The sequence below is a fragment of the Solea senegalensis genome, linkage group LG9, assembly GCF_019176455.1.
Source record: "Solea senegalensis isolate Sse05_10M linkage group LG9, IFAPA_SoseM_1, whole genome shotgun sequence".
NCBI classification, from domain to species: Eukaryota; Metazoa; Chordata; class Actinopteri; order Pleuronectiformes; family Soleidae; genus Solea; species Solea senegalensis.
Window position 1 is genome coordinate 20,758,906 of NC_058029.1, and position 14,687 is coordinate 20,773,592.

Here is a 14,687-nt window from a genome sequence, read left to right on the forward strand (position 1 = left end):
CAGGTGGAGCGGTGCTCCTCTGTCTCCAACAATAATTGTTCGACAGATCAAGTCAATGAAACAACTGAGGTTTTTGGCTGTGATTTGTTCTCAGAGTCATGTGAGGTCAGTTCAACAGAAATGACCGGAGTTTGTGCCAAGACAAACACAAGGTCAGGCTAATTGTGCATTAAATCAGTAATAACAGTGTAATGTAATGAGTTTGACCTGGTTTCACCTGCCCTGCAACTTAGATATGAGGAGTGACTTCTGCTGTTTGTGTTGCACTCTTATAAAAGTTTACTATTTGAAAATGCATTGCAGGCCACACGGTGGAGTAGTGGCTAGCACTGTTGCCTTGCTGCAAAAAGACCTGGTTTTGTGACACGGATCAAACGAGGGCCTTTTCTGCATGAAGTTTTGCATGTTTTCCTCCGGGTACCAAGTCAGCGACCTGTGACCCTCATGTGGAGGATAAAGCTATAGACAATGAATGAATGAATGAATGAATGAATGAATGAACAACTTGATTGTTTCATTTTCTTTTCCTGTTGACCAGACAGACAGACTTTATAAATCACCTTATGAAGGGAATTGTAATCGGTATGTTTAACTATTTTCTGACTAGTATTTTTGATCATATTTCGTCTCAGTCCTAGTATAATTGGTTTCTGATTACATGTTTTTTTTTAAATATGAATAACATATATGAGTCACATTTGTGGAGGCTGCTTTCACTCAAAATAGGAGCCTATTCCAATCATTTTCTCTATGTATGTACTGTAAGTATTCCTGTGCTGATTCTACATTCTCGGGTGATGCATTCATCAACATGCTTGCAAAATACAATGACTTTATCTGCATGAATCAGTCAAACACATGCAACGGAGCATTTGTTTCCATCATCATCTCTTTACATAAGTCGGCCTTCAAAGTGTTTATCTGTGCAAAGACAAAAGTCGTCTTTAAGGCCACAGTTCCTGACCCTTTGTATCAGAGTCTCTTTGTGTTGGAAATATCCTTTTTATGACTGTTGAAGCTGCACAGGGAGCGGAAACCTGACTCTGCACCGGCTTCCATGAGCTCGACTAATATAAATGTTGCTACACATACTCTCGAAGTCACACATAACAAAACTCTCGAAGCTGGCCCTCGTCCTACAGTAGGCTCACGCAGTTCAGGAGGGACACTCATCATCCCCTTGACATATCGGGGCTACAGGGACTGCAGAGCCGCTGGTGCCTGTGGGGTGGCCCTAACAAGGTCGCCTGGGCGAAGCTGATGACAGCTTGACAGATGGAGGCAATGCGAGCGAAAGAGAAGAGGAGAGCAGCCAAGAGCCATCAATGTGTAGACACCAACCTGCCATTCTAACCCATGCTATACCAGTGCTGGGAATCTATTACACAAGTAAAGGAGTCATGTGTTCATGAAGCAATGCAGAATAGTAGTAATGCAGAAAGGCAAACATGCCTGATAATAAACACATGATAATCTCCCAAGTTGTTTATTAGCTGGAAGTCGCTGCATGAGGCATTCCAACGCTGCATGTTCGCTCCGTCTACAACCTCATTCTCACCCCAACACGCTTCTCCCTCAGTCCTCAGCGCTCAGTGCTCAGTGCTTGTCTCTGCATTTCAAGCAGCTGGTGCATTTGTATGTCCCGCTGTGTTTCCTGTGCATGTAAACAAACACACACTCTCACAGAACCAGCTGAGCTCTCCCATTTGCACATTGTAAATCTTGGTAAATGCGAACTCATGGTGTATTTATATGTCAGTGTTGGTCTTGAGTGCGTCTTGCTGGGCTAAAGTAATAAGCCACATGTTGTTCCAGTGAACACTTTAAAGCATTTAAATGAGTTGAAGCAGTGGGGGGAATATTAGGCCACGGTGACCCAAGTATTTGGAGATATGTTTCAGACCTTTGGCCAGATGTACCCTGACCATTAATCCGGCTCTCATGTCAGTGTCTGCTTTTGCAGCTATCATTATCATGGCATGTGAGGTCTTTTGCCAGGTATGAGTCTAAATATCTGTTACAACTATAATGCAATTTTATGGCTCAGTGTCGTCTGTGTAAAAAGATCGCCAGAGTTTCAAAAACAAACAAAAAAAACCACAAACACATGACAAACTGACAGAAAATGTAAACTTTGATAAAAGACAGAAGACATTCTGTCACAGTAAATGTGAATCTTTTGACCGGTTGTTGTGCTTCAGTGAGCTTAATTCAATAGCTCACTGGTCGCATGAAATCTGAATCTTGTTGCCATCACAGTTCTTTATCAAGTTTGTTGAGTTGCTCAATTAGAGGGTTTGTGTTTCGTATTCACATTTTCAAGGAGCCGTGTGTGAGATTTACTGACATCTGACATTTAATGGTCAGATTTACTGACACTCACACTCTTTCTGATTTGTCCATTAAAGGCAATGATGCTGTTAAAACATGGCGGCCCTTGACGAAAGTACATATAAAAGACTGGTTTATACTTTGTTACATGACACGTTTTAAAAATGATTGCTGGCTAAAACTTAATGAGTTGCACAAAGTTTTCAATTCATGCACCGGTTTAAAGTTGTCTCCATGGTAACCAACCACACTCTGTCCTCTAGCCCGCTCGTCCTGATCAGTTTATGGAGGAAGTGCCTTTTATATATACAATTAACAGTGTTGTAATGTAACAAAGTACAAATACTTAGTTACTGTACTTAAGTACGAAAGCCACGTATCTGTACTTTACTTTGTTATTTGTATTTCTAGCAACTTTTACTTTTACTAGAGGAACTACATTTCCTCTAACTGTCTTTGTTACTCGTTACTACCAAATAAAATCAGAAGAAGAAGAGTTGGTATTATGGTCTGTATTTATATAGAACGTTTCTAGCCTTGATGAGCTGCTTTACACTACAGTTTTCAGTTAAGTGTTTTGCTCATGGACACATATAGACTAGAAGAGCCAGGAATTGAACCCACAACCTTCAAATTGAAAGACAACTTGCCATAATACTGAGCCACCATGGCTCAATCCTAACTCCTCACTTTTTAATACTTTTACTTTTAAAACTTAAGTACATTTTATATTAGAAAATGACTTTTGATACTTAGGTCCAGTAAATGTCATATACCTTAAGACTTTTACTTAAGTAATATTATAAAATTGTGACTTTAACGTCTACCAAAGTCATTTTCTAGTAACATACTTGTACTAGTATCAAGTATCACTTTTAAGTACTTTATATAAGACTGACTATTACTCAGGAAACGCAGGTGGTCAGTGCTGCGGATGAAGTCATTTAGAGCGCGACAGGGAGATGTATAGTCCGACAGTTGAGGATCGTATTTTTACATGAAGACAGTGTCAATCAGTCACACTGCTCAACAAAATATGATGCTGTCCACAGCCTCGAGATGCACGACAGGAAAGGACGAATGTCCAATGTGTCCAATGATATTTTTTGGTCATGCAATAAAGTGTAGGTCGGGCTTAAATCTACAAAAACTGAACATTTCTCATTTTAAAGTGATTATAAACTCATGCAAGGGTACTAGGGTAACTAGGGTACTTTCCTAAATGTTATACTCTGTGTGGACCTTTAAGGCCGATGAGATCATTCATGATGCAAAAGTACAAGGAGCTGCATCTCCATGGCGTTGCATTTGTTTGTCTCTGTCCCTGTTTCTCCTGTTTCCATCATCACTGCTGTCTGTCCTCGTGCCCCTTAGACAGATTTGCACCTCGACCAGCTTCTTTGTGTTTGGCACTCCATTGTCTCTGTGGCCCACACCATGTGTTTCCATTTTGTCATTTGAGGACTGGGGTCCTCCATTAATGCAGGCAGGGAGTGTCACATGAGCCATGTTTCTCTGTTTCTTGGAAACTAGCATCCCAACTGGCTGTTAGTATAGGAGCTCTCAAATGTTTTAATGTAAACACACTGTGGGGCGTGGCTGGATGAGACCACCAATTCATATAGTTCTTGGAAGCGGCGACCTGAGAAGAAGGAGTTACAGGGAGTGAGGGAATGAATAGAAGACAGGCCGCCAGGGGTGTGCAGAGTAGAAGTGACCACAGAAGATGAAAGGGAGTGAGGCTCAAGTGGCATGAGGAGAGAGGGGGAAATAATCAGCAAGAGGGCCACAGATAAAAAAGAGATCAGAGTTGAAGTAGTTTACAGGCAAGATGGGTCACAGTGTTCCATCAGACGGTGCGGTTTGAGGCCTACAGGCGCCAAGACACCCTGACTTTTGCATTTGGAGGACTGTGGAGAGCAGATAGTCAGAGAGAGGTGATGATGTGCGTGGTTTGTAAATAGATGGACCTGGGGTCTATTTATAAGTCCATCTGGAGTGGTCCTTAGCAGGGGTTAGCGCAGACCCCACTGACACACGCCCACTTGCACAGCACATTAGCAGCTCACTACCGACAGGGATCCACTCCAAATTGAAACTGAAATATTGTGCGTGCTTCTGGTGTGAAAATTAAAGCAGGATTTATTTTGGTGTCATACCTTCTTTGCATTTACCGACTATGGTCGCCGTGAACCCGCGCGGTTGCTAATAGCGCATGATGTTCAAAGTGGCCATTAGCAATTCCACTGCATTACTCTGGGGGCACGAACTGGACGCAGGAACGCAGGTGATTTTTCAACCAGCAATTGCCCTCCCTGACAGATGTAGGACGAGCGTCCCCACGAACAGTGTTGAGGTGACCCTGTCATGTGTGCACATTTCATGTGAGGTTTATTTTACCATTAGCGCAGCAATAAATCTTGTCCAAGCACATTAGAATGCATTTGAATTGAAATGTATTTTTATTTTTATTCATGTCAGAGTGTGAGGGTGAACATAATATCTGTGTTTGGCCGCAGGTGTGATGTACCTGGACATTTGCACACAGACTTGTCAGCGTATCACGCTGGTATCACTATCAGGATGTATTGTTCAGTCCAATTTTAGATGTGCTTCTGCTGCTCTGCACCACCTGTTGCTTCACTACATCAACCATGTCACTTTTTCCACGCGTATGTTTTTCTAATGCCTCATTTAAAGGTTTCATATCTTGTCAGGGATTATACTTGAGTTTCCACTTCAGTTATTTTACCGTTTAAACAACTGGTAACGTTTTTTGTTTTATTTCGCAGTTGCAAATGTTTGCAGATGGTCGAGGGTCGCATGTCGTCTCCAAACCCAATGTGAGACACTCAAATGTGACCTTTGAAAGCATTCATTCATCATAGATCACACATGGTGAATCAATTTAGCTCTCTATGCTCATTTTGTAGATAGCTTTGTTATTAAAGACACTGCAAACTACATCTAAACCTAATATTATTTATTTTACTGCTGCTTTAAATTGAATATCTCCTGATGACCCCTGTGTTGCGTCAGTAATGCTGAGGCAAGATATACTTTGCAGTTGTGGCGTCTGATAATGGTTTGTAGATTAGTGTTTATTTTGTGTGTAAAAAGTTACCTGATTTTTTAGCAAATAATAATCTAAATGCAAATTTCTGAAACAAAAAACATTAAAGTTTTGGGAAATACTTGATTTTCACATAAAATTGTCTTTTCTGGGCTACTGTATAAATCTACTTGACTTGATTTCATATGTACACATGTCACAAGAGGATAATGTTAATATTTTTTCCTTTTATTTAAACAATTACAGCACATATGTATATTAAAATCATAATACATCTCAATGTTAAAAAACATCTACATAATCATCTATAGACTCCTGTAACATAGTCACACACGCACACATTGGAATACATGTATCACTGGAAGTGACTAAGCTTTTATAAAAAAATATGAAAAATACAGCACCTCATAGTTTTCATTTGAAATGTTGTGAAATCTATATTTACATGCAGAAAGAGAGGCCACATTGGGACAGTGTTTTTCTCATCATCAGAAATGCTACATTCATTTAAAAAAAAATCTAATTTTTTGTGTAAAGACTTTAAAAAGACTTAAAAATGTTTTTAAAAAGACTTATCGCTCCCCCCGTCCTTCCCTCACCAGTTTCCCCTCCACCCCTGCTCCCTCTCGTATTTTTTTGGCCTCCTTCTCTGCCTCCTCTGCTTTCCTCCTCTCCTCTCTCTCTGTCTCCATCAGCCACGGTCCTCCCAGGTAGCTCAGGATCTCCTCCGGGCTTCCGCGCTTTTTGGGCTCAGGGTGGAGCAGCTCCTTGAGAAGTGTCATCACAAGAGGGCTGAGGCCTTCAAACTGTGAAGGCACAGGGTTGTCTCTTTGGTTTCCCTTCAAAATTATGTAACTGTCCTCCTCACTCTCCCACTCGGCGTGTCTGATCTTCTCCTTCTGCTCTGTGTCTCTGATAAACCACTCCTTGAACCTGGAATAGCCCCGGTCATCATGGGTGCTCTCCTCCCAGGGGAAGCAGCCAGTTAACAGGCAGTAGACGAGTACACCAAGGGCCCAACTGTCAATACAAGGCTCCACTGTTACCCAAATGTCCTCCATCTCCTCTTCAGTCCCTTCCCTCAGCCTTCTCTCCATCTCCTTCTCAGCTTTCTTTGCTGGCTCCACCTCTGGGGTGCAGAACGGCGACTCGTACCAGACGGCTCGGACACAGGTCCCACTGGCCCGGGCGAGGCCAAAATCACCCAGTTTGACCCAGCGACAGGAGCTGTCGCACAGAAAGATGTTCTCAGGTTTGATGTCACGGTGAACAAAACCCAGGGAGTGGAGGTGCGAAACGGCACTGCTGAGCTGGGCCATCACCCTCTGGACGCACTCTTCGTCCACCCCAACCTGCAACAGAGACACAGGCTATCAAACGTCAACACTTTTGCTCTTTGTTAGATTGAACAGAGAACCATGATTACAGGGGGAAAGAGGCGGGGACCATGGTGGATTCAATTTTTTTTTTTTTAATGTAAAAAAACTGGTATTGATACCCTCTCAAAGGTATTTAATCAATACACACCCCTTCAGGTGCTTCAAGGGTGGAAAATACATTCTATGAATCTGTGCAACTTTCATTTTCAACATTAGCTAAAGAATAGTTTGTACAGTGAGAACACTACATTATTGGCACAGGGACAAACCAAATCTGCGTCATCTAAATTGCTGGTGATGCTCTTGGAAATCCCTGCTCTGTATCACACGCTCCCGCTCCATTCAGTGAGAGCGGGCTGCCCTTACTCTTATCGCTGCTCTATTATGTTACTGGCAGTGACACAATCACAGAAGTGGGTTCAGCTGAACGCTGTTTTCCAGCACGTCTCAAGCCTCCGCTGACAGGAACGAGAGCTCGAAACCACTCGGTCAGCAGTTCCACTTTCCATGGGTTTATTTCAATGACAGTCACACTGCAAACGCACACTACTGTATCTGACTGACAACACTGTCGTCTTTCAGTTATACTGGGTTAGGGTTAGACAACACTGTTAGTATAGAAAATAGAGTGAATCGTCCTTTACATGATAAACATACTTTGGTTCAGGTTAGGGAAAGATTAGAGATGAAGACAACAAGGTCAATTGAAACACTGGTTTCACTGATAATGGCACAGCCTGTAAATGTACTCATTACATTTTTATGTATTTTATGTTGGATGTTTTGGTCTGTTATGCTAACCACCGCCAGTTACCCAATAGCCTCACTGCCCTAAACCACACATGAAAATGAATCAAATAAGTTCCATGTTTCCATGTCCTGGAAACTTTCTACAATATTGAAATCACTGTTTCAAAAGCCAAAGGTAGCTCCTGTACATATTTTCATACATCTCCTTTGATAATGAATGGCAATGATCATTTAAATTGTGCTTTCCCTCACTTATTAAAGTACTGTTAAATCTAAAATCTATAATTTGACAGGAATTGTGATTGCGATATAGTAACTTTTACATCATTATTCTCATTTTCATTTGAAAAACATGTTTAAAATGATTACTGTGTGATATTTGTGCAGATCTGTGGGAAACAAAGATGTTCTCTTCAGTCTGTAGAATAAGATGTGTATAGATCAAGACAATAATTCATCTAAAATTAAATTTTGACACACATTTTGGCTTTAAAAATGTTACACATTGAAAACTGAAAATTGCAGTATAGGCCGTATTGCAATTTTGATAAGATTTCGATTAACTGTTCAGCCCTACTGTTAACGTAACCTTAAAAAAACGTTTTTTGCTTGTTTTAGTTGCCACATAAAAGTATTACATCGCAAAGGTAAACTACAGTAAAAAAGAAATAAGTTCTCATTTCATCTGTTGTTGCATAACATTTGCATTTGTTTGTCGTTTCTGCTGAAACTTCCTGCTTCATAGCATGTTAGGCTGGTCACAACATACGAGGCACTGACAACACATTTCATGCCACAGATTAGCAGCTGGACTGACCTCTGACACTATTACACTGTAGAGGTCACCGTAGAGTCCGGCCTGCTGTGCAAACACATAGTAGGTTGGTGTGGAAAAGAAGATGCCGAGAGCCCGAGTCAGAGAAGGATGGGTGCAGTAAGAAAGGGAGAGGTTGTATTCACGCAGGAAAGAGTGGAGGGAGGTAGACTGACGAGGGAAGAGCTTCAGAGCCATAGGAGTTCCTGAGAGGGATGAAGCAACATCACATCAGCCTTTAGTCACATTCTAAAGTGAAACTGGATTGAACTGATGGAATGTCCATCAGTGACACTGTGAACAAATATAACTTCCCCTTTGGGAAGACTTTATTTCCTGGTATAGTGCAGTTGCAGCAACTCTAACCCAGAGAATGTAAAGTGCTTCATTACAGAAAGAGAAGAGCAAAAGATTAGTGAACACTATCAAAAGACTGATCTGTCATCACATTACTGCAGCGCTAAGCCCACACAACATTGCCACTTTCTTCATTAGACAGAAACATGAGCCTGAGATGAATGTGCTGCACCGGAGTTATGACATTTCACGTATTTCAGAAGAGGCTGGAGGAGGTTTTAGAGCGTAATCCTAACTCTTCAAGACTTAGCACCTGGACGTTTGAATGGCAGTTTCACACATTCTAACAAACTGTCAGTTCAGTCTGACATGAGCTTTCACCTCGAGTCCTGAACTCACCTCTCTTTCTGTGCACAGCCAAAACAACCTTCCCATAGGATCCTTGTCCCAGGAGCTTGACCACCTGGAAGTGTTCGGATACTTTCAGACTGGGCATGGACTGCGCTGTCAGGAAACACAGCTCATCAAGTTCCAGAGCTGCTGCAGCCTGAGGAGTGCACACACACACACACACACACACACACACACACAAATTCATATTTAGCGTCTGCACATGATGGCGTCAAGAGAAAGGAGATCCTCATCTTGAGCGGCAAGTGTTGATGTTGGTGATCCATAACTTCACAGAATAAATCTAAATCCAAAGCTGCACACGACTGTACACACCATGTGTTACTTGAACCAGGCTCGTTGCATAATGTGAGCTTTGCAACTTAATATCCCATACATCCCATCGGTTGTACTGATCTCATACTCATCTGTTTACTCTTATTCTGATACCACAAGTTAAATAAGTCTGTGCTGCCCCAGCATGCACCTGGCAGACATTCACATGGTTTATATGCTTCACCACATTGACTTTTATATTAAATTTTGTATTTTATCTTACTTTTATATTACATTTTAATATTTTAATGTACTGTTATATCACATTTTAATAATTTATTTTACTTTTATATCAAATTTTAATATTTTATTTCTATACTTTGGTTCTATCTATCTATCTGTCTGTCTGTCATCCATATGCCTTAAACTGTAGGTGTGATCAGAACATTTGTTGCTGTCGTTCATTCTCCGCCGTCCTCCAGTGTTTTGTTAAGTCACATCAGCGATGACTGTCTTTGATCTATAGTAGATCTCCCTCCACATACCCCAGCAAATTTGCGCCGGCACAAAGCTTAACACACTAAAAAATGTTTAAAGCAATTGCCTGGGGGATCACGTATTTTTACTTTTGACCTTACACGTTGCGTAACTGAACTTAATTAGATTACCTCTGTTACATCATTGCATGTATGTACATGTCTCATGGTTGTTGCACTAATATGAATCCAGTAGTCGGGTTTGTACCATAAGATGATAAACTTGATTATGGTCATAAATTTTCCAATCACCAATTCATCTGTGTTGTTGATGAGAGATCAAATGACTGCTTGTGATTTATTTGTGTACGTGATTTGAGTAATGCCATGCCTGAGGTCGAGAAAAATGGCTGGATCTCAGTTGTAAGTTGACAAATGTTTGACAAATGGATTCAATGGACATCCAAAAATAACACTGCAGGTTTCAGCCAGTCCCAAAGTGCTGCTTGGCACTTGTATAACAGGATTACTCTCTAAATACAGCTGCTTCAGGATCAGTGATGGATAAAGTGATGCTGCTCTGCAGGTGCAATCGATAAAGTTACCTTTTCTGAAGCTCAGATATGTATACTATGTATTTGAAACAATCCCCAAACACACAAAGTAAACCTGGAGACACAGTGTTTCTGCAGGACAGAGTCTGAAATGATGAGAATAACCAATATAGAAACTAGGAATTATGAGCAGCAAATGTTCAATTAGTTAAGAACAGATTTTGGGGGTGAGGATTATGGCCCGAGCAAGAAATGGTAAGATTCTGATGGCGATCCAGACATGAAACTGAGCCGCCTTGGTAGCAGTTTGCACCCTCTGAGTGTTTCCCCTAGTTGTCTATGCTCTTTCACCATGTTAAAATGTAGAATTCAAATCTCAGTAGGGTTTCATACACACAGTGATTAACACGGGTTCTGGTTATCACATTATTACATTCTTCTGCTGCTCCCCATTCCCCTCATGCCAACTGAATATAATTGATTACCCTCTGAATATGTCCTGCAGTTGGAGTTATCTGGGTCACAGTTTAACTTTGATTTAATGGCTCTGACTTATAAATCGTCACACAAGCATCTAAACCATTTGTTTGCAACAGAAGTGCGATGTTTTTCTTGTCCTTGCAGGCTGAGATGAGTATCATATAAACCCTTATTAGTTCACTGAGCCTTGGCAGAGGGCAACGAGTGATTTTAATAAAGGATCTAACTTCATTAACAAATTTGAAGTCCAGTAGACGCGATTAACTCCTACAAGCTGAAAATCCTGAGGAAGCGTTTGCAGCCTCAGTCAGTGAATATGCACCATGTCTGCATGTCATCACATTGCGTGGATGCAAACGCACATTTGTAATATCATATAAAACCCACATAAACATTTGCACATACAGAATTGTTTCAGTTTCATGTTTTTTTTTGCAGTACAATATGATGATTGTTGTTTTTTTTTGTTTTTTTTTAAATGTAGGTTGACCAATAATATTAGATTTGATGCAATCAAAGCACAATACTTACTGTCATTTTGTGTTCGGTTGGTTGATCTCTGCTCAACTGTGTCTTTACTCTTTTCAGCATCTAAAGGAAGACTTTAAACTCCTACGAAGCTGCTGTCAGGTGGAACACGCTACTGTTCTATGCTGAAGATCTACAGTATTGTTCCGTGGTTCCATGCAACAGCACTGCAACTTTATAGAGGAGGGTCATAAACGTCTGCTGGAGATCTGGATATTGACTGTGTGTGTGTGTCTCCCCATGAGACTCACACACAACTCTCTCTCTGACTCTCTCTCTCTCTTCCTCTTTCCTACTCTTGTGCCAACTCCCTCTCGCAGCCTCTCATCTGTTATGCTGGCAAATACATGTGAACCAGCTACAAGATATTTCTCCCCCCACCCCTACCCACTCTCATGCATGCACCCCCTCTCTAGTGTACAACAATGTACTAGTCCACATTTTCCAGTCTGTTTAACAGCTTCAGAATCCCATATCGCTCTCCTCAGCTGTCACTCACTCTGAACCCCCCTCCCCTTTCCATTTCTCTTTCTCACCCTCTCAGCCAGTCAGTGAATTCTCCCCACACTGCAGGAATCCTCATTTAATTAACAGGTATGCAGGAGGGATGTCTACATTACACCTGAAACTTTCTGTAATATATGATACCCCCAATTATGTTACGTCAAATAATTGATTACCTTTACTTACCGAGACAAAGTTATTATACATTTTTTATACATTCCAGGCTCTTTCTTTTTTTCTTTTTTTTTTATAAACTTGTGCTTATGTAGAAGTCTGTAACGGATCAAATAAAGAGAGAAAAAGGTATTTATAAAAGAATATTGTACAAAAGGTAAAAAACCAAAACAGATTAAATCAAATGATGCCAAAGCAACAATCAAAATAAAAGGACATAATAAAGTAAGATAGTAGGAACACAGTAGTGACGAGGCTTCCGTCAAGCCCAAGTTATTAAGTTGTCAAAAGTTAAACTTACACGTGTCAATAATTGTCTTGCCTTATTGCGACTTCTGTCCCAATCGTTTACGTTTTGGTTTTTTTGAAGTTGTCATGTTAAAAAAACTGTGTGGTGCTGTTGTGTAATAATCAACTGAGAAACAGAAAACCAAGTGTATCATTGCGCTTGTTCAATACATTTTATAATTTGAATATGTAATAGTGCAGATAAGCAGCATCTATTTAAAAACATTGGTAGACTGACTTCAATTTTTTATGAATGTATCTAAAAGTATTTTGAGTAATATACAGAAAATTAAGTTACACAACTTCACCATCTCTGTTCTCAATATGTATCATCAAACAATATGTAATTAAGTAAAGTTTATTTATATAGATTCATATAAAAATCACAAAGTGCAGAACTCTCATAAATAAAATACTACAGCAAGGAAAATAAGAGCACATACTACGCACAGTTGTCATAAACCAATTGAAATCAACCCTTAGCAAAAGCCTGTCTAAAAAGATAAGTTTTCAGCTTCTCAAGAGAGTCCATGCAGAGCAGGGGAGGTGTGCTCCATATTCAGGGGGCTGTTGCCTGGGAAAGAACAATCTCCGCTAGTCTTATAACGGGTAAAAGGGTTACCGGGGATCGTCAAGAGCAGGGGTAGGCAATTATTTTCCCCAGGGGCCACATGAGCAGTAAACTGTATCATTTTGGTTTATTCAATTGATTCAGTTATAACTAAGTGACTAACTCTATTGAAAATATATACTATATAATGGACGCTATTATACTATACTATACTATACTGTGGTGTAGTGTATAGTGAGTATTATCTGATATATCTGTATACCCTACAATTTTGTCTAACTCTCACAAATAATATTCTTCGAAATATATCAAATCCATCTCTGACACCATCTAATCCCCTGATGATGTGAGTGTCAAAGTTTTAATCTCCTATATTTCATAATCAGCAATATTTACTCCTACTCTTCCATTTTTTGGGTTATTAAATACGCCTGTATCTCCTTTCATGTGCATATTATTGCCTCTCATCACACACTAACATTTAATGGCTGAAACCTGCCCGCACAAAACAGCTTCCTTCTGTACGTGGCAGCAAACATGCCAGCCCTGTTTCCGACTTAGCACCAGCTGCGGGTCTGACTGCTTCTCCGGCTCCCATAGTTTTCTCACTCTCCTCCACTTTCTGTCGAGTCAGATAGATTTCCCCTGGTACTACATACAACAGAAATATTATTGCCACACAAACAGCGGCTGCTATCACAACGACTGCTGTCACCTCTCGGATTACTGACATGGCCATGCCAAGGCTGTCAATGACCAATATAAAGTTCCATGTTTGTGCTTGCTCCATAGGGTCCCTCGGCCCCTGCTGTGACAACCAGTCCTGCAACTACACACCACTAGAATCACTTTCATTCACAAATACTGCTAAAAAAGATACACACATGTACAAAACACACACTAGGTACACATGAATGTACTGGTGCTGATGTACTTGCACTTTCCAGGCAGTGTTTTTCGTTACTAAAAGGCTTCTTTTTTTCAACTAACATAATAACCCAGAGCAGACTGCACGGATTATTTCCCCATATTTTCTCCAGGGAGTATTTGTTTGTAATCTGCGAAATGTATTTACCCTCAAGTTACACAGTTGACAAAAAGTTTCTTTTTCCCTAAGAAATGCCTCAGATTTTAAAAGAGAATGGTGCATTTTCAAAACAGTTTGGAAGAGATGGAAAAAGTATCATTCACTCTTTTGTTCAGAGAGTTTAGAGATGTTCTTCTGCTGAAACAAGGGTTGTTTGGATCAGATTACAGAAGAAATGGCAACGAATCGTCCACACACTGACCCAGTTTCTCTGAATAATTAGCAAAGATTATTGAAGATCAATAGGTTTCTTCTAATCTGAAAAATACTATTGGCTAAAAGGTGAAACATCTTCAAGTATGTACAAAATGTCTTGAATAACCATGACCTAGATGGAAGAACACATCATTTCATAACACGACCTTCAAATTACTGCACAAATGGATCTAACATTTAATCTCTAAAAGTTTCTCTGTGACATAACGGAAGCACACTTGACAAAATAGCTTTAATGCTTGTTTTTATCGCCTGTTTATTTGTTTGCTATTCAAGAGATTAGTGTTTCCAAGCAATACAACTGTGTCCATTTCAGCTATATGGTTTGCTTGAGTCATGCTGCAATATTTTCTTCAGTCTGCTTCTCCCTGGAGAGGAGGCAAAGATAAAAGGATAAAGTGATGCTGGATTAAAGTGGGAGCTTGTAACACACATGCATGCCAGCTGTTACTGTGTTGTTCTGATCTAAAGGGCTTACTGAGTATTATTTATGGTTCCA

The 14,687-nt window shown here is 40.3% G+C and overlaps 1 protein-coding gene across 1 annotated transcript; it reads right to left on the minus strand.

Moving 5' to 3' along the window:
* Nucleotides 1-5,611: 5,611 nt before the first annotated feature.
* sbk3 (SH3 domain binding kinase family, member 3) lies at nt 5,612-11,644 on the minus strand. The gene is made up of 4 exons (XM_044034069.1): nt 11,352-11,644; nt 9,044-9,191; nt 8,351-8,553; nt 5,612-6,756 (listed from the first exon to the last, which is right to left on the minus strand). Exons 1-4 carry the CDS (start codon nt 11,409-11,411, stop codon nt 5,977-5,979), a joined length of 1,191 nt encoding a protein of 396 aa, XP_043890004.1. The 5' UTR covers nt 11,412-11,644; the 3' UTR covers nt 5,612-5,976.
* Nucleotides 11,645-14,687: the final 3,043 nt, after the last annotated feature.

Excerpts from the sequence above, each read along its gene's own strand:
- sbk3 (XM_044034069.1), bottom strand. The coding sequence starts at position 11,411 with ATGCTGAAAAGAGTAAAGACACAGTTGAGCAGAGATCAACCAACCGAA. Across the intron at positions 9,192-11,351 it reads CAACCGAACACAAAATGACA|GCTGCAGCAGCTCTGGAACT; the intron begins GTAAGTATTGTG and ends TGCACTCCTCAG. Across the intron at positions 6,757-8,350 it reads ACAGTGTAATAGTGTCAGAG|GTTGGGGTGGACGAAGAGTG; the intron begins GTCAGTCCAGCT and ends TCTCTGTTGCAG.